General features: G+C 52.3%; 1 protein-coding gene across 5 annotated transcripts; it reads left to right on the plus strand.

Annotated features, from left to right (window-relative positions):
• Window positions 1–314: 314 nt before the first annotated feature.
• Window positions 315–25,048, plus strand: CHFR (checkpoint with forkhead and ring finger domains). Of its 5 annotated transcripts, none has more exons than XM_082667167.1 (17): window positions 315–409; window positions 566–709; window positions 4,175–4,274; window positions 6,592–6,701; window positions 7,590–7,649; window positions 7,776–7,994; window positions 8,380–8,547; window positions 10,924–11,077; window positions 11,950–12,267; window positions 14,750–14,892; window positions 15,938–16,054; window positions 16,603–16,686; window positions 17,130–17,200; window positions 18,142–18,229; window positions 19,956–20,063; window positions 20,515–20,587; window positions 21,743–25,048. In XM_082667167.1, the coding sequence occupies exons 2-17, from the start codon at window positions 577–579 to the stop codon at window positions 21,783–21,785; spliced, it is 1,989 nt and encodes a 662-aa protein (XP_082523293.1). In that variant the 5' UTR covers window positions 315–409; window positions 566–576; the 3' UTR covers window positions 21,786–25,048. The 5 variants fall into 5 exon arrangements, with proteins under 5 accessions (XP_082523293.1, XP_082523294.1, XP_082523295.1 ...); XM_082667168.1 differs by having other exon boundaries at window positions 341–390; XM_082667169.1 differs by lacking the exon at window positions 4,175–4,274 and having other exon boundaries at window positions 341–390.
• The last annotated feature ends 1,145 nt before the right edge of the window (window positions 25,049–26,193 follow it).

A 26,193-nucleotide genomic window follows, 5' to 3' on the forward strand; every position in this document is an offset into this window, starting at 1 on the left:
CCTTTGCATATCTAAACGCCCTCTGCACTTCCAACACCGCTTTGGGAATTTGCTTCGGGGCCCAACGCCCAAATCACTCCGTCCCTTTTGCCCCGACTTAACATGGCGCTGACCGCAGCTACTTCCGAGATCCTGGAACACCAAATCGTCCCGGCCAGCATCAAAGAGGGCGTCCAGGCCCGCAGCCTCCAGTCTGCGCACGCTCTGCTCGCCTCCACGCGTCCACTCTCGAAGGCAGTCCGCCAGGTTCCGCTCTAGCCGCCGCGCTCGGTGGTTGCCACCACCAGCCAATCGCAGGGCCCGGACGCCGCTGGCCCCGCCTCACGGATCAGCTGAGGGATCCGAGATGTCCGTTGACAGCGGCGGCGGCGGCCGCGCGGCCGGTTCCGGGTTCGGCGCGGGGCGGGGGGTAAGAGGGCGGCGGGCGCGGGCGGCCGTCGGGACCCGGGTGGGGGGCTGGCGGCGCGGGCCGCGGCGGCGTGGCGCGGGCGCCGAGGAGGAGCGGCGGGCCGCAGCCTCTGCCTTCGCGGGCCGGGTCTCACCCGACGTTTCCGGGTCTCGTCAGATGTGAAGCCGATGGAGCGGCCGGGGGAAGGCGAGCAGCCGCCGCCGCAGCAGCCGTGGGGGAGACTTCTCCGCCTGGGCGCCGAGGAGGGCGAGCCGGACGTCCTCCTGAGGAAACGGGAGTGGACCATCGGGCGGAGAAGAGGTGCGGGGCGGGGAGCGGGCATGGGGGACGTGGGACGGACTGGGGGCGAGCCGGGGACGGGTCCGGGCACGGGGGTGGGGACCGGGGACCCGGGATGGGGGCGGGCGACGGGGTCCGAGTGCTGGGGGACTGGAGCCGGGACCTGGGGGCGGGGGCTGGGCGAGACCGGGCCCACTGGGCTGTGGGAGGCTCCTGGGCGCGGCGCGTTCTGCTGCCCGGTTTTTCCGGGGGAATGGGCCGTCGTGTAACAGCTGCCGTTTATTCACGTATTGGTCGGCCCAGTTACTTCTGCGTGTTTCATGCAGGTTATTTAATTTTCACTGCAACGTTATGAAGTAGGTGCAATAATTTATCTCCTGGAATACGGTTTTCTCAAGGGTATTACTACCCAAAGCATCTTCTCTGACCTTAATGGAGTGAAATTAGAAATAAGTTAGCAGAAGGAACACCGGAAAATCCACAGATATGTGGAAATTAAATAACACTCTTAACCCACCAGTGGGTCTAAGAGGAAATCAAAGGGGAAATTAGAAAATACTTTGAGATAAATAAAAATTTAATGTACCAAAACTTAGAGGATGCAGGTAAGCAGTGCTCAGAGGGAAATTTATAGCCGTAGGCAGCTACATTTAAAAAAAAAGATCTCAAGTCCCAGCTCCTAGAATAGAGCTGCTCAAATATTTGTTGATGTAATGAACGTGGGAAGCTACGGCCTTGAAGAAAGTCCTGTAACTAGTGAGAGGAAGAGCCCCCCCCACCCCCGCTTGCTGCGTCTAAACTCCTAGCGGCCATCTGGTGATTTAACCTCCCTTGTAGCTTTCCTACTGGGAGTGAAGTGCACTGATCAGGCCAACAAAAATATTTCGTTTTTCTGCAAATTAATAAGTTGTCACACTGACTTTATACTTTAAGCAAGAGATAATGAGAAAGATTAGTGTTTAAAAGCAAATGTTCTTTGATTTCATTTTACCCATCATCATGCACCTGTACCTGTTTTTGGTTGGGGTTTTTTGGGGAGACAGTCTTAAATCCCAATATCAAGTTAATTTTTTTTTGTTGTTTTTACAACTTTAAAAGTATTTACATATCATTAGAAACTTTTCAAGATGTATTGTCTTTACTTGGTGTGAATGGAAGTTTGGTGAAGAGCAGAAGCCTGGAGACCACCACCCTCATGCCCCCTAGGCCACCAGCATCACCACCACCGCATAACCTGCTTTGGGCCAATTTACCTTCTGGTGCCTTTGTAGCTACTTCATGGGGTCACTGTGAAGATTAAAGGAGATCGTGAGTGAAGTGCTTAGAAGGAGCCTGCCTAAGAGTTAGCACTTAATGTTAGCCATTGTTGTTATAACACAACACTGTAGTATCATTTGACATGCTAATACAAGGAGCAAAAATGTGTTGTTGAGTTGACTCTTAATGGAAGTCCTTTCCTTGAATATATTAACCTTCCCAGCAAAACGTAGTTTGCCTGGGCTGCCATAACAAAATACCACAGATCACGAAGCTTAAACAGCAGAAGTATATTTCTCACAGTTCTGGAGTCTAGGAAGTCCAAGACCACGGTGACAGTCAGTTTGTTTCCTGGTGAGAACCCTCTTCCTGGATTGCAGGCAGCTGCCTTCTCGCTGTGTCCTGGCCTGCTGGACCAAGAGATCTTTGGCGTCTCCCTCTTATAAATGCCTCAGCCCTATCAGATTAAGGCCCCACCCTAATGATGTCATTTAACTTTTATCATTTACAGGCCTTCTTTCTAAATACAGTCACTTTGGGGGATAGGGTCTCAGGTTGTAGAACTAGATTTATTTTAAAACTATTGCACGCCTGCTATATACAAGGCCTTATTTTGAGGAAAAGGGAGAGCTGAGTTGACGTGTGTGGAAGGATGCAGGGGTTCTCGCCTTCCCAAAGAGCTTCCCATTCTCGGGGAGTGGCAGAGATGTGTACCAACCATGGAGAGAGTAACCAACTGAACGACAAGCAGGGCAAATACCAATAGTAGAACTTTAGCAAAGGTATTTCAGTTCTCAGTTGGAATGCAGATGTTCAGGTGTGGAGAAGCCTAGTAAAACCCCACTCCGGTGACAAAGCCTGGTGACCAGCCTGGGTCTGGGACTGCAAGGAGACCATCTAAGAATGCCGTCTAAGGGGAATCACACTGTATTGCAGCACAGTCTTTGGGTCTGACTGCCTTCCCTTGGTTGGTGCTTTTGAGGTTCATCCTTGGCAGTTACATATATCAGTAGTTTGTTCCTTTTTGTTGCTGGGTGATGTTCTGCAGTGTGTTTATTAATTCACCACCAGTTGACGGGTACCAGTACTGCTTCCCACGTTTGGTTATTAAAAAATAAAGATTTATTTTTATTTTATTTATTTATTTTATTTATTTCCCTAGGTAGGGAATTACCTGGCGGTCCAGTGGTTAGGACTTTGCACTTTCACTGCCGAGGGCGTGGGTTCAATCCCCGGTCAGGTAACTAAGATCCTGCAAGCTGCGGGGCGCGGCCCAAAATAAAATAAAGGTACTATAAACCTTAGTAGCTATGGTGCAAACCTGTTATAAGGAGATTAGTGACTCAGTATTAAAACACTCCTGAAAGCTTTTATTCTTTTTTTTTTTTTTTTTTGCCGTACGCGGGCCTCTCACTGTTGTGGCCTCTCCCGTTGCGGAGCACAGGCTCCGGATGCGCAGGCTGAGCGGCCATGGCTCACAGGCCCAGCCGCTCCGCGGCATGTGGGATCTTCCCGGACCAGGGCATGAACCCATGTCTCCTGCAACGGCAGGCGGACTCTCAACCACTGCGCCACCAGGGAAGCCCGCTTTTATTCTTTTGATTTAAGGAGAGAACAAAGTATTTGAGGGTTTTCCTCTTGGATTTGATGAGGAAATTGTAAATCAAATCCTCTTGGATTTGATTGAGGAATACAATTGTATTGAGCTATAGATGCATCCCCCTTCTGTTTTAAATTTTCTTAAACGTTTACATGTGCCTATGATAATTTACTCATTCATATTTTCTGTGACTCTGTCATTGCTTTAATTTTGTGATGATTTATGAAACCTTAGGTTACACAGAAGAAATTAAGGACTAAGATACTGAAGATATTTAATAAGCCCCATAGTTTTTTTAAAGTTCTGTAATACTTATCAGGCTATCTGCATATGCGTGCATATTGTAAAAATGTCACCAAGAAGCAGCTGATGTGTAGCTGGAGGTGTTGATGGCGCATATCCTCTAGGTAAGGAGGAGTCAGAAAGGTTCAAGACATAGTCCCTGTCCCTTACTTTGGATTAACACTTAAATGCTTTTTTAAAAGTTTCTTTGTATTTGATTAAGTGCTGTCTCCGTAAGTGGGTACAACATGGGTCTTGACTTCCAGCCGCATGCTTTGTTTAAGCAAAGGGCGGTATTATGCCCGGTACCCACGGTCGTATCCAGCACGCCCCCCTCACTGTTTTAGGTTGTGACCTTTCATTCCCCGGCAATAAACTGGTCTCTGGAGATCACTGTAAAATTATAGTGGATGAAAAATCTGGTCAGGTGTCGCTGGAAGATACCAGGTAAGCTCTTTCTGAACTTCTTTCCTCTTGTAGCTTCAGGAAGCCGACTTGAAGCCAGTGAGTGCAGAGAAGAGACAAGGGCCTGCTTTCTATAGCTCAGTAGTCCGATAGGGTCTCCGGGTATTGGAAGATGTATTTTCTGGTTTCCAGGATGGGCTACTTAGTGACACTTTGGTGTCTGTGACCGTTCTTAAATGTATTCAGGTTAAAGCAAAAATAGCTCAGAAATAAGACTTAAAAGGCAGTGATACATTTTGGGTTCTTGCAAACCTATTCAAGTTAGACTTCCCCAAATCAAGAAGTCTTTCTTTTTTTTTATTATTATTATTATACCACATAAGTAGTACATGAAAGTGAAAAGCTTTCCAAAATTCCACTCACCCACACAATACATACATATTTATTTTGTATTAATGAGATTATACTGTTATACTGTGTATCTGTTTTACTTGGAATGTTTGCAGAGTGCTCATCACGTCCGTATGTCTAGGTCCATCTCGTCTTTTTCATTATTATATAATAACTTGTCAGCTTCCTTACTGATGGAAAGTTATTATTTTGACTTTTTCTTATTATAAATGACCCTGCAGTGACTCTCCTCCAAAACTCTTTCCATTCATGTCTGATGATTTTCCTGGTGTAAGTTTATGGGAAGGAATGCTGGGTGGAAGGTGTGAGTGGCGGACGGCCATCCAGCAGTGTGTTGAGAACACGCCTTTCCCACAAGGTGATTTTTTTTATTGTTGTGAAGGTCAAGTGCTATGAGATTCTTTGGTAAGTAGCAGTTTGAGGGATAGAAGACCAGGAATTTGGTTTTATTAGGAAGAACGGATGCTGCTTTTCCTCCTCTGATAGGTAGCAGGTCAAGTCCTGTATTTCTCAGCACAATGTACAGTAACAGTGCTGGTTCCAGAGTCTTCTTTCTGCCTCAGGCCCTGGCTCTCCCACCCTGGCCACAGGATAGTATGTGCTTCCCAAGGCTGCTGTAACGATTACCACAGGCTCAGTGGCTAAAACAGCACAAATCTGTGATCTTATAGGCCTGGGTGGTCAAAGTCCATCTCAGGTCTCATTGGCGTCAGCTCCTTATGGGGGCTCTAGGGGAGAAGCCATCCTCTGTCCTTTCCAGCTTCTAGAGGCTGCTGCCTTCCTTGGCCAAGGTGGCTGGAGGGGCAGGGGTGTTCCAGGTGGGAGGAGCCGCAGGTGCAGAGGCCCTGAGGTGCAATCAGGAAGACCCCGACGTCCACGCTGGAGAGACTGGACGTTAGCCTGAGAGCAGTGAAGAGACACCGAGGGGTTTAAACGGAAAAGTGAAATCAGACTTCTGGGTTAGAAAGAGCTTGAGGATAGGTCGTGGGGAGAGCCTGGCAGCAGAGGCCGCGGCAGTGCTGCAGCAGCTCTGCTGGTCTCTGTAAGTGGGGCTTTACTGGGAAGGCAGCCCAGCCCTCCAGGGACCTGCCACCTGTTGGTTGCAGGAGTTGGGACGGAGACAGCCTGACCGCGCAGCCTGAACTATTTCCTGCCTGGCCCTTTACAGAAGTCTAAAGTAGTGGCAGTCTGCTCAGAGGGGAAGGTGACGACGCGTCTTCAGCACTGGGGGCCTTAGGAGTGGGGCCGTGGAGTTGGGGCCCATGTGGACTGAGTGCCTGAAATTGGAAAGGGGCGGGGAGGGCTTGCTCAGTTGCCGAGTTTGGCTTTTGTCCGGTGCGCTCTTCCCCTTGCCTGCGGGAGCCGCTCCTCAGGGAGGTGCCTCCTGTCCCGCCTGACCGAGGTCCTGGTGTCTCCTGGCCGTGCCTTCCCATCAGGCACTGTGGTCCCTGATTAACTGGAGTGACTTCCCAGCAGCAGGGACCGCGCTATCTTCTGCTCGGTAGCCCTGCGTCGATTTGCTTTTGCCCAGAGCCCATGTCGTAGGAGGGTCAGTGCTCATGTGAGGAGTGAACTGAGCTGGGCTGCGGCTGCCGGAGCAGGGTTAGGCCTGTCGACAGAGCGTGGTGCAGAAGCAAGAGAGAAGCTGGGAATCAGAGCACGTGCTGCTGGTGGGCGTCCAGGGCTCCACCAGGAGGAGAACGTGGGGCTGGCACAGCGGAGGCGTTAAAACACTTGACACACCATTGGGCTGTGAGTGAGGGGGCAACAGGCAAGGTTCTTCTCAAGAGAATTGTAAGGTGGCACGAGTATTTACATCATTCCTATGAGTGTTCTGTCATTTGCAAAGTGGTAGTATTGAACTGCTTTCCTACTGGCTGTAGAAAAGGAAAATTTTAACTCCGAGTTGTTTTAAGTAGGATAAATTGGATTTTTGTTGTCCCTACAGCACCAACGGAACAGTAATTAACAAGCTGAAGGTTGTTAAGAAGCAGACTTGCCCTTTACAGACTGGGGACGTCATCTACTTGGTGTACAGGAAGAATGAGCCAGAACACAGTAAGGGAGGGGCGGTTCCTGGGCTGGACTCATGGGTGGTGCAGCAGGGACCTGCCACAGCAGGGAAGCATTGTGGGAAGAGGCTGTTGAAGCAGGCATTTCCTGAAGGAATGTTAGTGCTAGCTGCGTCCCCTTTTTCGTTCATGTACATTCTTGGTGTGGGTAGCGTCTGTTGAAGAATGGGAGTGTTGACCTCGTGGACTGAGCCCCAGCCATTCTTAAGAAATGCCACTGTGGCCATGAGCCACGGTCTCGATATGGTAGCCAGGGAGACGGGGTGCGGGGGGGCGGTGAGGAGGGCACCTGAGTGAGGAGAATAAGGCCTAGAATGGGGGCTGGAGGCCACAGACAGCTCTGCTTTGGGAGGCTTTACGGGAAACAGCAAAGGTTAGATGGGATATTCCGTGAGGGCTTTTCCAGCTCTGAGCATCTGCGCCTGTGTTGGCGGGAGAAGAATGATGCAGGACAGGGAGAGTTAGGGGAGTTCTTCGAAGGTTACCCCGGAAATAGGAAGAAGAGGGCGGGTATCCCCTAGACTGTCCTCAGCAGTCAAAGCCAGCCCCTGGCCACAGGGAAGGATCTTGTGTCCGGTCCTGGTGGTTTGAAATGACAAGACACAGGCTCACTCCTCCTCATCGCTTTGCTTGCCTTAGTCTGCCTCCTGACGCCGGATGGTTTTCTGAGGCTTATTTATTTTAAGTTTGGTTCAGATGTTTTGGATCACTTGCTTTAAAAATCCCTTAAACCGGGGGATGTGGTTACTAGCTGATAAGTCGAACTAGTCAACAAGGGCAAAGTGACCGTGAGGTGATGGGAGGGAGCAGAAGAGAAAGATGGGCTCTCTTGATGTGTGGCAAACGCCACTCCGGTTCGATTAATTTCCTTCAGATGTGGCATACCTCTACGAATCCTTCCATGAAAAGCAAGGCGTAACGCAAGACTCCTTCGGTAAGTGAGATTTTCGCAAAGGAGCGGGTGCATGCGTTGACTCTTCATCCGCTGGAATGTATTCCTGACGCAGCGGCTCCCCCTGCGCCCCGACTGTGTTATGCTCCTGCTTCTTTGTGCTTACAGAAGCTAATAAAGAAAACGTGTTCCACGTGACCAAAGATACCTCAGGTGCAGGGCGAGGCGACGACCCCCAGGATCCCCAGGTCCTGCCATCGCCACCCGCCACTCAGGTGTGCTTTGAGGAACCACAGCCATCAACGTCCACATCGGACCTCTTCCCCATGGCCTCTACCTCTTCCATGGAGCCCACCTCTGCAGGACGAGGGCCTCCCTCCAGCTCCGGTGAGATGGGGATCTCAGGGTGGTAGCTGCGTTGCCCTTTGTTCACTAATCCTGCCTTGCATTGTTACGGAGACAGACAAGCCACGGAGGAGTTCAGAGGTGGTGTCAGGCATCAGGCTGTCAGTAGTAAGATTTCTGTAGGAGTAAATGTCTTGTTCCATCCCCAAGAGACAGGCTGAAGGCCAGGGACTACAATACTGTGGTATTCTTCACAGGTTATAATTCATATACTGTAAAAATCACACAAAGTGAACCCTTCCGTTTGTTTGTTTTTTAACGACATCTTGGATTACCTGCGCCTGGTTTGAATCAGTGACGCTTTGAACTGCTGTCTCTTCTTCTGAGGCAGGTGAATCAGGATGTCTCTTGTTTGTCCCTCTCACAGGCTCGAGAGGTGCAGACGTCTCCCCAAAAGGGTGTGGTCCATCTGTGGCAAGTGATGAAGTCGTCATCTTCCCTTTGGCTCTCCCAGCAAGAGAGGGGGCGTCCTTTTCTCTGTCGGAACCCAAGGACCAGGAGGACTTGGAGCCCGTTAAGAAGAGAGTAAAAGCAGGTCAGAGTCCAGTGGTTGCGTGTAGCCTTGGCGCCCCGGCAGCACCGTCCCATCTGAGCCTGTTGGGGCCCCACCATCTGCAGAAGTCGGAGGACCCTGTCTTCAGCTGACACCTGTGGTACCTCAGCATCTTCCAGATGGCAATCTGGGCCTTTTCTTTCCTGTCTGCACCGTCGGGATTGAACTGTGTTTACTGTCAGGATATGCTCTTGGTCTGGAGACCACAGTCTGGGGTTGCAGCTCTGTTCTGATACAGCAGCCAGTTTTTAAGAGTATATTATCTTTAAGTGATAGTTTGAACCTTCACGTTAAAGGTGATTTTGAGAAAAATCTATACTTTAAAAGTCAAAGTTAAAAAGATTGTAAAAACTTTTGGGAATGTTGTTGGGAGGACAGTAGCTGTGAGGCAGGCCTGAGAGCTTCCCCTGGATTGGGGCAGTGTGACAGGAGGGAGGGCCTCGGAAAGAAACTGCATTATCTGATGTATTGAGTGGAAAATTGAGTTGATTGGCCTGGGGAGGTGTGGGGTGAGTCAGCAACAGGTACAAAAACATAAGTATGAAAATGGAGCCACTTTTAACTCTATGAGAAATGAAAAATTGTATAAGGAAGAAAATTATACTGTGTGAGCAGTGAATATTTAAGCATAATAATATAAATACAATATACTGAACAAATAATTGTGTTAGAATAATATTGGGAAGGAGACCCAGAGGGGCAGAGTCCTTCTCTGCTTTAATGGATGTCAGGAGATGATGTCTAAAATCCATCAGCCTAAACGTAGCATGACAATTCAGAAACACAGAGGTCCGGACCAGAAGAAACAGAAGACAGGAAAGTTGTTTCCCCAAAGGAGGGAGGGTGAAGCTGAGGACAGGCTGGAGCAGAGGGCTGCTGCTTTGGTTTTCTTTTAAATATTTGACTTTTTAAATTGTAAGTATTTTTTTAATTAAAAATAAATTTAATCTCTGATTATAAAAAAAGTAAAACACACTGGCAGAAAAAAAAAAATTTAAGCTCCTGGTAACATTTGAGGGTCTGTATTTTCCAGCACTTTCCTTTGTGCATATGGGTCACATTTTTTGTTTGTTTAAACAAAAATGACTTTACACACAAATGCTATTTGATACCTGGCCTTTATCTCTCACCCGTGTATCCTGAGTGTCTTTTTTATGCTGTTAACTATTATAAAGCAAAACTTAAACATACTGGATTATGAGACTTACTTTGAACCTTTGTAAAAATGCCCTTTAAAATACAGTGAGGGAATGGCCATCATCAAAAAATGTACAAACAATAAATGCTGGAGAGGGTGTGGAGAAAAGGAGCCCTCCTACACTGCTGGTGGGAATGTGAATTGATACAGACACTATGGAGAACAGTATGGAGGTTCCTTAAAAAACTACAAATAGAACTACCATACGACCTAGCAATCCCTCTACTGGGCATATACCCTGAGAAAACCGTAATTCAAAAAGAGTCATGTACCAAAATGTTCACTGCAGCTCTGTTTACAATAGCCAGGACATGGGAGCATCCTAAGTGTCCATCGACAGATGAATAAAGAAGATGTGGCACATATATACAATGGAATATTTCTCAGCCATAAAAAGAAACGAAATTGAGTTATTTGTAGTGAGGTGGATGGACCTAGAGTCTGTCATACAGAGTGAAGTAAGTCAGAAAGGGAAAAATGAATACCATATGCTAACACATATATATGGAATCTTAAAAAAAAAAAAAAGTTCTGAAGAACCTAGGGGCGGGACAGGAATAAAGATGCAGACTTAGAGAATGGACTTGAGGACACGGGGAGGGAGAAGGGTAAGCTGGAACGAAGTGAGAGAGTGGCATGGACGTATATACACTACCAAATGTAAAATAGCTAGTGGGAAGCAGCCGCATAGCACAGGGAGATCAGCTCAGTGCTTTGTGACCACCTAGAGGGATGGAATAGGGAGGGTTGGAGGGAGAAGCAGGAGGGAGGAGATACGGGGTTGTATGTATACATGTAGCTGATTCACTTTGTTATAAAGCAGAAACTAACACACCATTGTAAAGCAATTATGCTCCAATAAAGATGTTAAAAAAACAAATACAGTGAGGGGACTTCCCTGGTGGTCCAGTGGTTACAACTCCGAGCTTCCATTGCAGGGGGCGTGGGTTCGAACCCTGGCGTGGGTTCGATCCCTGAACTAAGATCTCACATGCCCCGCAGCGTGGCTAGTAAATAAATAAGTAAAATTTAAAGATTAAAAAAAAAATACAGGGAGGACTGGGTCTCCTGTCCACAGGTTAAGACATCTGTAAAACCAAGAGATGGAGTGCACTTCCTCCATGGTCATGATGTTGAGAACGTGTCCCTTTCCCTTGCAGATGGGGAGCCCGCCCTGAACCTGCCCCTGGTCACGGACCCGGGCGGAGACCCCCACAGTACCCTCGACGTCAGAGCTGCGACCGTGAAGCCAGACAAGATGGAGGAGACTCTCACGTGCATCATCTGCCAGGACCTGCTGCACGACTGTGTGAGGTGCGCGCGCAGGGCCCGCGGGGCCGCAGACGGGGCTGGCCTCTGCGTCAGGCCCAGGACCTGCTGCACGACTGTGAGGTGCGCCCGCAGGGCCCACGGGGCTGCAGACGGGGCTGGCCTCTGCGTCAGGCCCGCCGAGGTTACCGTAGCCATTCTCCTTGTGCGGCTGACGAGCTGAAAGCCGGGCCCGGTGACTGACGCTGCACAGGAGCCCGCGAGACGCGTGCAGTGGCTCTGACCTCAGTGACGCCAGGTCCACCTCAGCTAGAGCAGGGGAGCTGTACCGAGTGGCCAGCATCTCGTGGTTAAGGAAACACGGTAGTTAAGGTGGAGCGAAGGTGCCAGAACAAAGATCTCTCTTTGCTTCTCTGTGGGAACTTAAGAATTTGTCCGCAGTTCGGCATAAACGCGGGTCTTTGCCACCCACACCCAGTGTCTCCGCTCTTCCCGTTCCTGGTGGCCCTGGCCCCCAGTGGTCCCTGGCCCTCCTGGAGCACAGATCACCGCGTGGCCCCGGTCTCTTGTAGCTGGCAAGCGCACAGATGAAGCAGTTGTAGCCGAACGCCGTGTTTTTGCGCAGGGACTGCTTCTCAGGAGGGTCGTGGAAGGCAGGCGGCGTGCCCCTGCGTGAGCCGAGGTGCAGCCCCGCCAGCCACAGGCCCCACCACGGCGTGGGTGGGGCGCCCCAGAGCACAGGCCTGAGGCCCTGCGGAGTCGAAAGATCGGGCGGCGGGAGGCGGCGGGCAGTTGGCCCATTCTTCTGTTTTTACCCGAACCTCAGTCTGAGCAGGGCCACGTCCTCCTTCGGGGAAAGAGGCAGCATGACTCTGGGTCCCTGCTTCTCACACCCAGTGCCCGTCCTGTGCCCTCAGCCTGCAGCCCTGTATGCACACCTTCTGCGCTGCCTGCTACTCGGGCTGGATGGAGCGCTCTGCCCTGTGCCCCACCTGCCGCTGTCCAGTGGAGCGGATCTGTAAAAACCACATCCTCAACAACCTGGTGGAGGCATATCTGCTGCAGCACCCGGACAAGAGGCGCAGCGAGGAGGACATGCGCAGCATGGCCGCCAGGAACAGGATCACGCAGGACATGCTGCAGCCCAAGGTCAGGAGGGCCTTCTCTGACGAGGAGGGGAGCTCCGAGGACCTGCTGGAGCTGTCGGACGTGGACAGCGAGTCCTCGGATGTCAGGTGAGCCTCGTGGGGGCGGGGCGGGTCTGACTGCTCCCCAGGACCTGCTGGTCTGGGCCGCTGCTGAGGTGCGACGCTGTGGCCGAGGTGACTGTGGTGAGGCTTGCTCACGGCCCTGCCTCCTGCGACAGCCCCTTTTTTTTGGTATATGTGGAATATTTATTCTATTATTTTGTTGCTTATCTGTATATTTTTTCTAGTTTATTACGATATAACTAACATACCGCACTGTGTAAGTTCAGGGTGGACAGCATAGTGCTTTGGCTTAATTACTGTGAGAGGATCACCACAGTAAGGGACACCCTTTTGTTTGCTGAGTCATCATCAAGTGCCTTGATTCACAGGCTGAGACAGGCTCTGCAGAAGCACACTCGCTCTCTGTAGCTTGTCTAGCGATCATATGTCCTGCACCGTAAGTTGCAGTATTTATCATCTGTTAGGATGTTATTGTAGAAAAGCCACAGTCACCTGGCAGAAGGTGCAATCCTAGGAGACATTTTTTTTTTTTTTTTTTGCGGTACGCGGGCCTCTCACTGCTGTGGCCTCTCCCGTTGCGGAGCACAGGCTCCGGAGGCGCAGGCTCAGCGGCCATGGCTCACGGGCCCAGCCGCTCCGCGGCATGTGGGATCTTCCCGGACCGGGGCACGAACCCGTGTCCCCTGCATCGACAGGCGGACTCTCAACCACTGCACCACCAGGGAAGCCCTAGGAGACCTTATTTTATCTGCTGTAGAATGTTGGGTTTTTTTTCATAAATTTATTTATTTTATTTATTTTTTGGCTGCGTTGGGTCTTCGTTGCTGCACACAGGCATTCTCTAGTTGTGGCGAGCTGGGGCTACTCTTCATTGCAGTGTGCGGGCATCTCATTGAGGTGGCTTCTCTTGTTGCGGAGCACAGGCTCTAGGCCCACGGGTTCAGTAGTTGTGGCTCACAGGCTCTAGAGCACAGGCTCAGTAGTTGTGGCTCATGGGCTCAGTAGTTGTGGCTTGAGGGCTGTAGAGCGCAGCCTCAGTAGTTGTGGCGCATGGCCTCAGTAGTTGTGGCTCGCGGGCTCTAGAGTGCAGGCTTCAGTAGTTGTGGCACGCAGTCTCAGTATTTGTGGCTTGCGGGCTCTAGAGCGCACGCTCAGTAGTTGTGGCGCACGGGCTTAGTTGCTTCACGGCACGTGGGATCTTCCCGAACCAGGGCTCGAACCCATGTCCCCTGCATTGGCAGGCGGATTCTTAACCACTGCACCACCAGGGAAGCCCTCTGCTGTAGAATGTTGATGTTTCCAGACTTGGAAGTCCAGGGTATGAATTTTTGTGTTGAGGCCATAAAATTTAAAAAGACAAAACAGCTACCCCGCTCCTCAGTTTATTATCTTTGTTTCTTTCCCCCAAATTTAGCACATAATGGTCAAGCAAAAAGAAAACCAAAAATCACTTTTGGTTTGTGTGAACATTTTATTACGTATTCATCTGGCCATACATACGTGTAGTCGTACATACTTATATTTTTGCCGTTTAAAACATTTCTTTGTAATATTTTGAATTCCGAACAAAGCTGCAGTGCATGGCGTGCATTTACAGTTCAGTGCACGTGTCCAGTCATTTCTTGGAGATAAGTACGTGGAAGTAGGATGCTCAGGTCAGTAGTCTCACTGAGGGGACGCCTTGCTGGACTTCTGGCATCTGTCATGAAATGCCTGTCAGAGAGTCCTGGTGTTGGTGCCCCACAGGGTATGCAGAGGGACAGCAGTGATGCCTGCGACGCTCAGAGTAATGGGACAAACAGCTATCTTATTCCCATTTATATGTTTTTCTTACATATGAGGCTGAATGTCTTCAGTGTTTCTGCATTTTCTAGTCAGGTCTCGCCTGTCCTTCCCATTGGTGGCAGGCTTGGGCAGGCGTCCTCTGACTGAGATGAGGGGAGAGTCCGTGCGTCCCTTTCCTGCAGATTCTGTTTTACCATCTGCAGATTTGAAAGCTCAGCTGAAGTGCGTACAGCTGGGTGAAAGCCCCTGCTGACAGCGGCATCCAGCCCTGGCGTGTTCTGCTCAGATTTTAACAAAAGGAAGGGTGTGCACTGGGCGGGCATCAAACCTGTGAGAGCGCGTCCTGCCCAGTGTGGAGACAGGGTGGCTTTGCCCCCAGGGATGGCTCAGTGGGGCGAGGGGCAGGGAGAAGACATCTCAGTACCCCAGGAGTGGCCGAGGGCTCTGGGAACGTGCGGGAAAGGGGGGCTGGGAGGTGGCGGGGAGGAGAGCCTGCTGACTGCTGCTGTGCAGGATGTGCGCCGAGCCATCCTTCCCTTCTGCACACACTGGGTGCAGCACCTGGTGCAGAGCTGAGGCATGCAGGCAGGACAGGGCCGGTGAGCGAGTATCTGGGTCTTGTCCCGTCACCAGGGCTGGGCCGTCGTTGCCACCACCCTTACACACGGCCAGAGCAGGTGTCTCCTCTTTCCTCCAAGCTCCGGGTTTTCTTCCCTTGCAGTCAGCCGTACATCGTGTGCAGACAGTGCCCCGAGTACCGCAGGCAGGCGGGGCGGCCCCTTCCCTGCCCAGGGCCCGGCAGTGAGCCAGGGGCACCGCAGGCCCCTGGGGATGCACCATCGACGTCCGCCAGCATCACGACAGGTGAGACAGCCACACCTTCCATGCTGTCCCGACCATTCGGGAAGCGGGTGGCACTTCTGCGGGCTCCTCTCTGCTCGAATGGCTCGTTGCTTCTCATAACCTGTTTGGAGCTAAGAAACCCGATAATTAACTTCATTTGTGGGCCTCGGCTCCTGGACACACCCAGGGATTCAGTCCTGATTCTAACACTTACTCCCCACCCTGCCCAGCCCACTACCTCAGGGCAGTCGGCATCCCCCGTGGTGCTCACACCAAAGCCAAAAGGACCATCACACACAGGCCCCTCCAGTGAGGGACTGGCCTCTTTCCAGCAACAGGACATGATGTTACCAGAGCCGCCCTGAGCTATCTGTTCGATGCCCATTTCAGTGGGCAGGTCCCCAGGTGCCCTCGAGAAAGGGAAGGTGGACACGTGGACTGTGGTTTGTGGTCCTGCGTTGTAGGGCCTGGCCTCTCTGCCACCGTCAGCCTGAGCCTGTCAAGAGGCCACTGACCTAAGGATTGCGACCCAGAGCCGCGTTCTTAACCATCTTCCACGATGCTGTGCCATGGCTCTTGGGGGCTTCCTTGTAGGCCCCTCAGGTAGGGATGGCTGGGGCAGCGTGTGGAAGGCCCCACTGGGACCGTAATGCAGTGTGCACAGGCAGAGCCTCGTGCGGTGCGTGAGTGACGGGGGGCCGGGCCACGTGGACACAGCTCCTGGTCCAGGGTCAGCCAGCAGGGACTAGAGAAATCGCTTTACTGTTCTCTGGGCTGTCCTTCCTTTATGGGAAATGGTAAAAAACCTTCATGTGATCTTTGAAATCTTGCTACAACTACTGCACCAGGAGATAACTTCGGTCATTTTTCAATCTATTTAAACTTCTTAGTTTGAGTGGTAGACCGTCACTTGGCTGTAGGAAAATAGGCCTGAGTTCTGTCCGGGTTTTCTTGTAGGTCTGTGTCCTCGTGCATACCTTACAGCTGCCCCTCTAGGTGTGGTCTGAGCCGCTCTTGCTGCCCGTGTGCTGGCGGCACCAGCCTGAGCGTCCTATCTGTTCCACAGCCCAGGACTACGTGTGTGCCCTGCAAGGAAGCCACGCCATATGCACCTGCTGCTTCCAGCCCATGCCCGACCGGAGGGCGGAGCGCGAGCGGGACCCCCGCATCGCCCCCCAGCAGTGTGAGTGAGGGTGTGGGTGTGCGCCGTCTCCCCGGCGCCCCTCTCCACCTCGGAGCCGCTCCTGTGTGTCCTTCCAGCTCAGGTTTCAAGAGTGTCGTGGACTTCTCTGTGTGGTGTGAAGTAAGGGCGCAGCTCTGTTTCCACCTGCGTCGTCAGGTGTCTCTGCGGGACCACGTTGAATAATCTCTCTTTTCCCACCGGTTGATAACCCCGCCCCCGTCATACACTAAGTTTACACACACGGGGGGCTCTCTTTCTGGATCTTGTATCTGACGTGTGTCCCCACAGTAGTTCTCCAATGTGTCATTTTATTCTATTCTATTCCATTCTATTCTGTTCACTGTGTGGCTTTCTGGACCGCAGATCCCTGACTAGGGATTGAACCCGGGTCCAAGGTGTCACTTTAAAGTCTAACAGATTAACTACATGGTGCTTTAATTTACAGTCTTTGGATCACTATGAAAATCGAGCTTGTCATTTATTTACCAGTCCCTTGAGCCTTCTCCTCGCTGGATGGCGTGACCGGTGCTTGTGCTCTGTGTCCGCAGGTGCCATCTGCCTGCAGCCCTTCTGCCACCTGTACTGGGGCTGCGCCCGGACCGGCTGCCTTGGCTGCCTGGCCCCGTTCTGCGGTAATGCTGGCCCTGCCGTCGATCGCCGCCACCTTCCCCTGTTCTCTCGTGCACTTGAGGCCAGTGCTGGGCTGGCCGTGTGCCCGAGGAGGGAGAGGCCACGTTGGTCACCATGAGTTGGCCCCTTTCCCTGGTGGTCTGCGTAGATTTGCGAGCGTCAGTGAGGGGGACGCTGAGTCATGCACGAGGACCACCCCCACTAAAAAATCGTGTCCGGACTTCACTACCCCAGACCAGGGGCTGCACAGACTGGCTGTTTCTGGGGGGAGTGGAATGGAAGTCCTTTTACTTTTTCTCTGTTTGAAGTTGTATTTTGTCATGGAACTTTTTATTCTTTGTAGACTCCATAATGAAGGAAATTTGGTTATCTTAACTGTTGGGTGAATGGTGCTTTCGTAAAGTGTGTATGAAACAGATAACACTGCTTCCCTCCGTCCTGACAGAACTCAACCTGGGCGACCGGTGTCTGGACGGGGTGCTGAGCAACAACAACTACGAGTCGGATGTCCTGAAGGTACAGGCGCGGCGAGACCAGCGGGAGGCCTTCAAGGACCCGCCAGTGACCTCATGACCCTGCACTTCTGACTAGTGCTGCCACTGTATCTGCTTATCCCTATATTCCCCCCAAATAGGTATTCCTTCACACCCGCCACACAGGAAGCCACAGGAATTGTGTCCCACAGTTCCAGCTCCTGCTTGGTCTGCGCGGAGTGGGGCAGGGCGCGGCCGGCCCTCGGGTGGAACCAGGACTGCCCCTCGCTCTCTTCCCGCGTTGCAGGGGGCAGCCGGCTTTTAGAACTTCAGTGCTTAACGTGCACATCAGTCTCTTGCCAGGAGCCTTGCCTTCACCTGGATCATGTGCGGCATCGGCCGCAGGGTGAATGGCAGGCACCTCAGCACAGCGGTACTCAGGCTAGATGTCCACAGGGCCTTTCTTGTAGGTTTGCACAGAAGGAGCCAAGCAGCTCCACGTGTCTTGAGGGCAGAGCACAGATCCAGACCCTGGCTTCCTTGTCATGTGGTCATGGGCCTGTTCTGCACTGTGGCCACTCCGGCCAAGGTTAGGTGTCTCGCTGCTCCTGTGCTAGGAATGTCTTTGCAGAATTTCAGAGAGAGTGTGTTACCTCTTACGCTCGAGGTTGTAAAGCTAGCCTGCCTTTTGAGACTCAGAAGAAGCACCTTGGACAAAAATCTTGTGCAGTAGTGTGTGGATGTGATACCACGTCTGTCCCAGGCCTCCTGGTCCGCGAGGCTACCTGGGCCGTCCAGGCTGTGGTCCTGGAAGCAGGCCCCCTAACTGCACGCAGTGCTCGCCCTCTGCAAGTGCCCACCACGTTTAGGTGGTTGGCTTTACCCACCTTCCAGGGCCTTTTATGAAATGTCAATCCTTTTTGCCATTTTAGTGTTTCTTTCTCCAAGCTTGTGTTTCTTCTCTTGCCCGTTTCCCTGTTACAGAATTATCTGGCCACCAGGGGTTTGACGTGGAAAAACATGTTGACCGAGAGCCTCGGGGCTCTACAGAGGGGAGCGTTCCTGCTGTCTGGTAAGCCGCGTTGTGCCTGCTCTCCCGCACCGACAGCGGTGCTTTCCAGGGCAGCTCTGCCTCTGGTGAACCAGCCACACCCGCCAGGCCGCACGCAGGCAGTACTGCTTGTCGGCTTCCCACGCTCACACCTGAGACCTCCGCCCACCCTGGCAGACACACACAAAGGTCCTACTACTCTTGGGTTTCTTTCTTTATGTTGGGTTTGAGTCGACATGACACATTCTGGAATCTTTTCTCGCACAGGGGAGGGAAGGGGCACAGCTGGAGAGGTGTTGGCCCTACCGCTTGTCAGCGTTGACGTCCTGGGGCTTGTTGTTCCCAAACCCTCGCGGTCCTTGGTGCCTGTCCCTCAGTGCGTGGGTGACTCAGTGAAGGCTCGCCCCCTCTCCCAGGGACACCCAGTGCATTGTGAAATGTGAATTTTTGTCACTAAGGGAGGGTGCAGAAAAATCAGCAAGTGATTTTTTTTTCCTAAGACATGAATTATTATGAAAGACTTGAGAGGTTTGCTGGGAACCCTTCTAAGCTGTTTTTGGACACATTCTAGTGAATGTCTTGGGTTTTCTCTGCTGCGACGGCTCTGTGTGGTTGGGTCTTAAGTCCTTGTGCTTTTTAATGGCTATTTTTGTAAGAATGACGTGGTTCACAAAGAAAATGTAAGTGGTACAAGGAAGTCTGAAGGATAAAGTGAAAATCACTAGAAATCCCATCGCCTAAAAATATACCCAGTGATAATACTTTCACGATCACCCTTCCAAGTACCTGTACCCATGTGTGTGTATAATTTGTATGAATGAAATCCTATCGGATATGCTTTTAATAAGCTATTCACTCACCAATATATCTTGGATCCTTCCTATGTCACTAAAGATCTATACCGTGATTGTTAGTTAGCATCCTGATACCGTCGTTCATGTAGCCAGTTCGTTAGCAAAGGATATTTCAGTTGTTTCCAGCTTTTCACTGTGTGAAACAACACTGAAGCTGCCAAGCATGCAGTCCTGTAGGTTTAACAGTTGTACCCTTAGGATAATAAACAGGGCTGCTGGAGGCACGGTTGAGGTGTGCCTGGGGCCTGAGGGCCAGCATCCCCTGAGCCCATCAGCTGCGTGTTTGCCTTCGAGGCCTTGTAAATATGAAAGAGGCAAATGGTGAGGTATCATTGTTTTATCTGCCATATTTGATTATTAATGAAATTGAAGATCTTTTTGTTTTACGGGCCATTTGCTTGTCTGTGTCCTTGGTCCATATTTATGTTAGGCTATTTGAACTTGGGAGGTATGGATTTGTGTGATATCTTTGTTAATTAAGGGTACAACACATTGTCATTTGTGCTGAAAATACGTTCTCTGCTATTTCATTAGTATTTCGTTTTTGTTGTACGTGTTTCCATTGTGATGTTTAAACTGTCGGCAGTCACATTTACAAATCCTTTCCTCTGTGCCGTTCGGTTTTCATGTTGTAGTTGGAAATAGCTCAAGAGAAGAACATTCATTCCTCTTAGTACTTTTCTAGATGTTTTTGAATATTTGAATTTTTAATCCAGGTGGAATTATTTTGCCATAAGGAAGTAAGTTGGTATCTAGGTTGGTTTTGTTCTCGTGTTCCAAACGTCCAGCCCTTTGTCTCCGGCCAGTCTGTGGATCATGCACTGGTCCCCCAGCAGTTTGCAAGGCCGCGTCTATTTTGCCGCCATGCTTGTAAGAGGCTGTGTTCCTTCTAGATTACAGAATCACCGGGAACACCGTGCTGTGCTACTGCTGTGGCCTGCGGAGCTTCCGCGAGCTGACCTACCAGTATCGGCAGAACATCCCTGCTTCTGAGCTGCCGGGTAAGGAGACCCCTGCCCCTACCCCCACCTGGCCCACAGCTCAGTTCTCTTTGCATTGGCTCCTACTCTCCTTTGCAATAGCTAGATAGCCTGTGTGGGCCTTTGCTCTGTGTTCTTAGCGGACGTCTGCGTCGGCCAGGGACACGGGCGGGTCTCAGGGCCGTCCCTGCCTGGTGCCTGCTCAGGCTCTGGGTCTCTGAAGCAGGTTGCTAAAACAAGATGCCCAAAAAACGTCCTATGGGCAACCGGAGTCATCTCATTTCTAACCTGGGTTTTCAGCTGAACCTTTTTTTCCATTCCTGGAGAACAGTGCAAGGAAACGAGCTGTGAAGTGAGACGAAGCGCTGTGCGTCTGAGCTGCAGTGTCTCTTTGGCCTTGGCTTAAACTCACTAGGCTGAGTCTGTGAGTGTGGTATGTGTGTCACACGTGTTCACTTTTTTCTCTCCCTAGTGGCCGTAACATCCCGTCCTGATTGCTACTGGGGCCGCAACTGCCGCACTCAGGTGAAGGCCCACCACGCAATGTGAGTGCGGCACGGGGGCGGGGGCCGGGCCGGGGCTGAAGGAGTCCCCTGCAGAGGGGCAAACCCACACTTTCCCTACAGGAAGGTGCTCTTCTTTAAGCGTTTTGGCCAAGTTGATATCGCAGCTTTTAGGGATGTGCGTGAACTAGTCAGCTCTCTACTTATAAACTAATTTAGTTGTCATGCTTTTATAAAGTCACATAGTATATATCAATAAAAAATCATCACTTAGACACTCTGCTTTTCTGTTATCTCATTTCATGAAACGTTGGCATACAAACGTTCACCTCCTGCTCCACCCCTATGTGCCCAGCGCACAGGCGGCCATCCCCAGCCCACACGTTCAAGGTTTAGCACTTTCCGAATCCATGGCTGAGGTCACTGAGAACTCCCATCCCGAGCCACGCCGCCGTGCACCTGGGTCTACCTTTGGTGCCGTGATGGCTCGCAGGCTCTCACTGGGAGTGTCCCATGGGGTCTTTAGAGGCTGTTCACGTTGACGTGCACGCTGCCACGCGCGGTGGCCCATGGGAGCAGGCTCGCCTACGCTTTCAAACCGTAAGGGAAGCAATCACATAAATGAGTCCTGAGGATGGATGCTGTGTGGGGCAACTGTAACCCCAGACAGCCACTTGAGGCTCAAGTGGAAGTACTTGAGAGAGCGCCCCTGGCTTAGGAGTCATCATGAGGGCTCCGGAAAGGCGGCTGCCTCTGAGGGAGTGATTTGGCGGAATAAAAGGCTTGCTTTGTATGCGAGCATTAACTGTGTGGAAGAGACCATTTTATTCTAAGAAAAGAGATTTCAGCAGTAACAGGCTAACCTTTCTCAGTAAACACTTGGGTCAGGGCAGCAAAGATACAGTCGTCTTCTTGGAGAGGAGGTGGCGTCAGCCCCGCCAGGTCACCCGCAGTGCCTTGGGGATGCTTTGAGTCTCTGGGAATTACCTAAATGTTCCACTTACATTTTAAAATTTAAAAAAGGAGAAAAGAGGCTGCGTTTGGGGCTAGTTTCTTTGATGGTATGAGAGACAAGCCCTTGCAAACCCCCAAGCACAGGGTTGCTTCTCCTGTAGCTCCCCCAGGCGCAATTCAGAATTCCTTTGTTGAATGTGTCTCTGATGCCCTCTTGTGTATTTCACCGTTGTCTCCCTGCAGGAAATTCAATCACATCTGTGAACAGACGAGGTTCAAGAACTAAACATCCAGGGAGGCAGCACAATGGTTGGGAGTATTGCCGGTCAACGACAGTGTCTCAGAAAATACTGAATACAGACGCTTTAAGAGCATTTCACAGTGCCCCTCAGGGGACGCCGGGGGTCTCTGCTTCGGGCACTCTGGTGCGACCTTTCTCTTGTGGAGTGAGACCCTCTCGGCGAGAGCCCCTACCAGTGGTGCCCAGAGCCCTGGGCCAGAGCAGGAGCTGTCAGCCGTCCCCTCCTGTTGAAGACGACCACAAGCTTTGCTCTCTGTACCTTTCGCACAGCCATGGTCAAAGCAGACGTCTCTCTTCAAGAAAAGTGCCCTGGGAGAAGAAGGGGCATTTGTCAGAAATGCTGTGCTGTTTGAGGGAAGGGAACAAAGTTTCCAGCTGGGGCGCACACAGCGGCTGACCTGTGCACTTTCATGGGTTTGGTGCTCATCTCCTAATACGACTTAAATATCGCAAACTGTAGCACAAATGATATAACTTATAATTTACAAGTTGACTAAAATGGGAGATAGTATGATATTTGAAAGAATAAGCATATGTTTCTGTTTATAAAAGAAAAATCATCAGACGTCCAGGGACCCCAGCTCCAAGGGCATGATTGGGTCACTGCCACGCCGGGCTCCTCAGCACAACTGCAGCCCTGCCAACCTGTCCCGCCTTCTTCACTCCTCCCCTGCGGCCGGGGCCGGGGTGGCCCAGGGACCTGGGGTGCAGGTCATCCCTGGTGGTGCCCCGGCCTGCCAGTAGCAGCTTCTTCCCACCGAGAGCTTCCACAAGTCCTTGCCCTTTCCACCTGCTATGGGTTTGCCGTGTCATCTGGAATAATACTTGAAATTTTATTGTTTAAAAAAAAAAAGTTTTTTATCAGTTGTTGAAATCACCCGTTAACGTTTGTTTGCAAAATTGTACCTTTTTTGCTTCTTCTCAGGAATACGATTTTCAACTTTGTGTTGCTCTTGATACAGACTCTGAGAAGCAGCGCTCCGTGGAAGAAGGCCTCCTTCCTGCGTTCTAATAAACAAGCCGTGTCTGTTTCTCTCCCCGGCACGTTCGTTCATGTGCTGGTTGTGATGTGCTCCCTCCTGTCACGGTGGGACCGGCTGCAGGCGTCACTGGTTACCTGCTGACTAACAAAGAGCCCACCCCGGGGGGCTCTACTTGGATTAGCCTCGCAGGCCCTGCAGGCGCGTGTGACCTGGGGTCAGGGCCCGGGTCTGAGCATTTGGGAAAAGGCACGGGTTCCCTTGGATCCGCCAACCCCGACTTGGTCCCAGGTTGAAGGCACGGCTTTGTGTCTAAGCCCCGGCCTGGCTCGTGCGGGCACGAAGCTGCCCTCCATGCTTAGGACCTTGACTCATCACCCCCTTCACTTCTGACCCTGACCCCTCCCTCAGACTAAGAACAGAGACGCAGGCCCCGTAGCAGATGTAGCAGCGCTCTTGGCCAAGGCTTAAACACGCAGCCTTCCGTGGGCTACGCTGGATCCGTCAGCGAAGGGCAGGGCATGCACCACGTCAGACTGCTGGTCCCCGGTGCCGGCCCGACTGCAGTGGAACTTGGATTCCCCACTTCTGACAAGCACACCGGGGTCAGAACGGAGCTTGTCAGCTCTGACCTGAGGCAGGAGCCCGGGCCGGGGTGGTGGTTCTCCAGGCTTGCTGACAAGCTGTTTTACAGGGCGCACCGTGCGGTGTTTCTGCGACTTTTCTCTACTTCCTGTTCCGTGACACACACACCCCCGCCCCCTGCCGCATCCAGCCCACAGTGGGTTGGAGCCTGCTGTGTGCTCGTGTCCTGGTGGCTCAGCTCGTGCCCGATGACTCCCGTGTGCTTGTGGCCGGCTCCTTGGACCCAGCCCGCGTCCTCGTACAGCCTTGCTCAGCCCATCCCCAGACCCGTGTCCCTCTTGGGCTCCTGGTGCCCCCGTCAGACGGGATGGCCCTGCCTGCGCTTCCCATCTGCTGGGCATCCTCCAGGGGCTGCACACTTGCCCTTCCTGGCCTGTGGGTTCAAGCTCCCAGGCAACCACCTGGAGTCCTCTTCGGGCCAGCCTCTGTCAGCGCTCCTGGTGTGACCAAGGACCCAGCAGATCATCTTAAATACCTCATAGCTAACAGGATTGGAATCACAAGCCCAGATCTGAGAGCCCCAGCATGACATCGGTGGATCTTGCCCCAGGGAAGTGCCCAAACAGAGAGACTGGATTCTGAGCCAGGCCTCTATCAGTGGGGGCACTGCAGCCAGACCAGTCTTCATGCAGCCAGCAGAGAAGACACCCAGGAAAGCTCAGGTTCTGAATCAGGATTGCTGCTGCAGAGGGCACCAGCAGCCCAGCACCAAGCAGCTGACCTGTGCTCTGGAGGAAGGAAGAGAAAATGGGGGATGGATTGGGTTTGAAAGTCCAGAGTGAGCCTGACTTCCAGCGCGGCTGGATGCGAGACCCTTCTCTTCCTGTGTGTGGTGGCCGCTTCCCAGACCTCAGCCTTCCTCCAAGCTGACACAGGTGAACTGGTGGCCTCCCCACCAGTTCGAACAGAAGCCTGTCCCTGACCCCCAAGCTGATGAGCAGCGGGACCCAAGCCTCTCACCGCCTTCTAGCCGCCAGCACCCCGTAAGCAGGTGGGGCTGGGGGAAGGCAGGCTCCAGTGTCACCAGCGAAAAAGCAGACTGACTGCTGGGCCAGGCAGCCCGCTAGAGCTCAGCCCGTCCCAGGCCTGACGGTGACGGGAACCGTGCTGCTGGGCCTCGGTTACACCCCCGGAAGTGCCGGCCTGCAGTGGCATTCGTAGCTCCCTGCAGAATTAAGTCCGAGGCCCTCAGCACACAGGGCTGCCACCCAATTCGGCCTCTGTGGCTCTGTCTCCTCATTCCCACCCCTTCCCGGCCCCTCTGAGATGGAAGCCATGAAGTACACACCGTGAGGGGTGTTGAGGACCCCCCAGTCGAGCCGTCCAGCGCTCCCTTGGGCGTGCCACGTGCCGGTTCATTTCTCTGTTGCAAATGGACGTCCTTTCCATCCTGTTCCTCGGGACGCTGGCATAGCAAATGCAGCAGAGATGAGCTGTGCGCGTTCCTTCCCACTCTTAGCCTCTGCCCTGGGTCCCAGTGGAGCTGGGAAGCTGGAGGGAGGCCCAGCCCCGCGGATCTGCCAGCTGAAAGTCCTGACCTGCAGAAGGACCTCGTGGCCAGCTCCCAGGGGACAACTGTCACCATCTCAGGAATGACTCCCACTGGTAACTGAAACACAGCCCTTCAGAAAATTGTATAAACTTGGAATTCTCAAGTTATGATTAAACAAAGGTAATAAGCACTCAGGACTCAGCCCTTCTTGATAAACGTGCGCATCTGGCTGTTCCCTCGGCTCCCGAGGGCGTCTACGACTATACCTGTAGGTTCTCTGCGGTGCTGCCTTTGATCCGGTCTGTGGACCTCACTGTTGGTAGCTTGAAACTGGCCCCACTAGGAGTATTTACACCATGGAAATGGGTAATTGCTGCAAATCAGGGTCATTTTGTTGTTTTCTGGAGAGAAGGTTGTTAAACACCAGCATGCCACTGCCCCCAACCAGTATAATCGTGAGAAATAATAGTTGTTTGAAGCCACTGCGGTTTGGGTTGGCTTGTTACATAGGAATGAATGGTGCTACCACGGCCCACAAAGGCCCAGCACTGGGTGGCCCCCTCCCCTCCCTCAGCAAACCTCCCCAGGGTCTTCCGTAGCTAGACCCAAACCTGGGCCCTCGCCCGGGCTGCCTGGCGATGTCTCCTCCCCACTCAGGGCTTGGCCCAGACCCGCTCCCTGGAGGGGCCTCCCAACCAGCCATTCTAGCATCAGCCTGTCTGGCTTTCTTCCTGGTGCCGACCATTGGAAAGGAAACGTTTCCTTACTATTTATCTCCCCTTCACAATTCAGAGCAGGACGCTTCCTGGCTGCTCCGCTGGTGTAAACTTGGCTGAAGCGTCTGCTGACCGCTGGCAGTCGGGTGCTCACAAAGACCTTGCTTTGCACCCCTCTCCTGAGGCTCTTCTCCTCTCTGTTGAGCCTAGTGTGTTCTCTCATTTTGTTTTCTGTGTGTTTCCTTCTGGAGATGGTGATCCTGACCTGTATCCTCATCTCTGGTTCTCCCCCACCCACACGGAGCAGCCTGGCAGGACGAGTGTGGGAAGCCATGTTGAGTGCTGACCCAACCGTACGTGCTGCTGTGGGCAGCACTGCTCTCAGTAGCAGCTCTGTGTGCTGGTCCCTGGGGCCTGCATAACATGCACCACAGATGGGGAGGCCTAAACAACAGACATTTCCGGTCTCACAGTTCTGGAGATAGGTGTTGCAGGGCTGGTTCCCCCTGAGGCCTCTCTCCTGGGCGTGTAGACGGCTGTCTTCTCCCCGTGTCCCCATG

This window comes from Grampus griseus (assembly GCF_964374135.1).
Source record: "Grampus griseus genome assembly, chromosome: 12".
NCBI lineage: Eukaryota > Metazoa > Chordata > Mammalia > Artiodactyla > Delphinidae > Grampus > Grampus griseus.

What these genes read in the sequence shown, in the direction of transcription:
- CHFR (XM_082667167.1), top strand. Translation starts at nt 577, where the DNA reads ATGGAGCGGCCGGGGGAAGGCGAGCAGCCGCCGCCGCAGCAGCCGTGG. An exon ending in AGCGAGTCCTCGGATGTCAG is followed by an intron (nt 12,268 to 14,749) that starts GTGAGCCTCGTG and finishes CTTCCCTTGCAG; the next exon opens with TCAGCCGTACATCGTGTGCA. An exon ending in CCGCATCGCCCCCCAGCAGT is followed by an intron (nt 16,055 to 16,602) that starts GTGAGTGAGGGT and finishes CTGTGTCCGCAG; the next exon opens with GTGCCATCTGCCTGCAGCCC.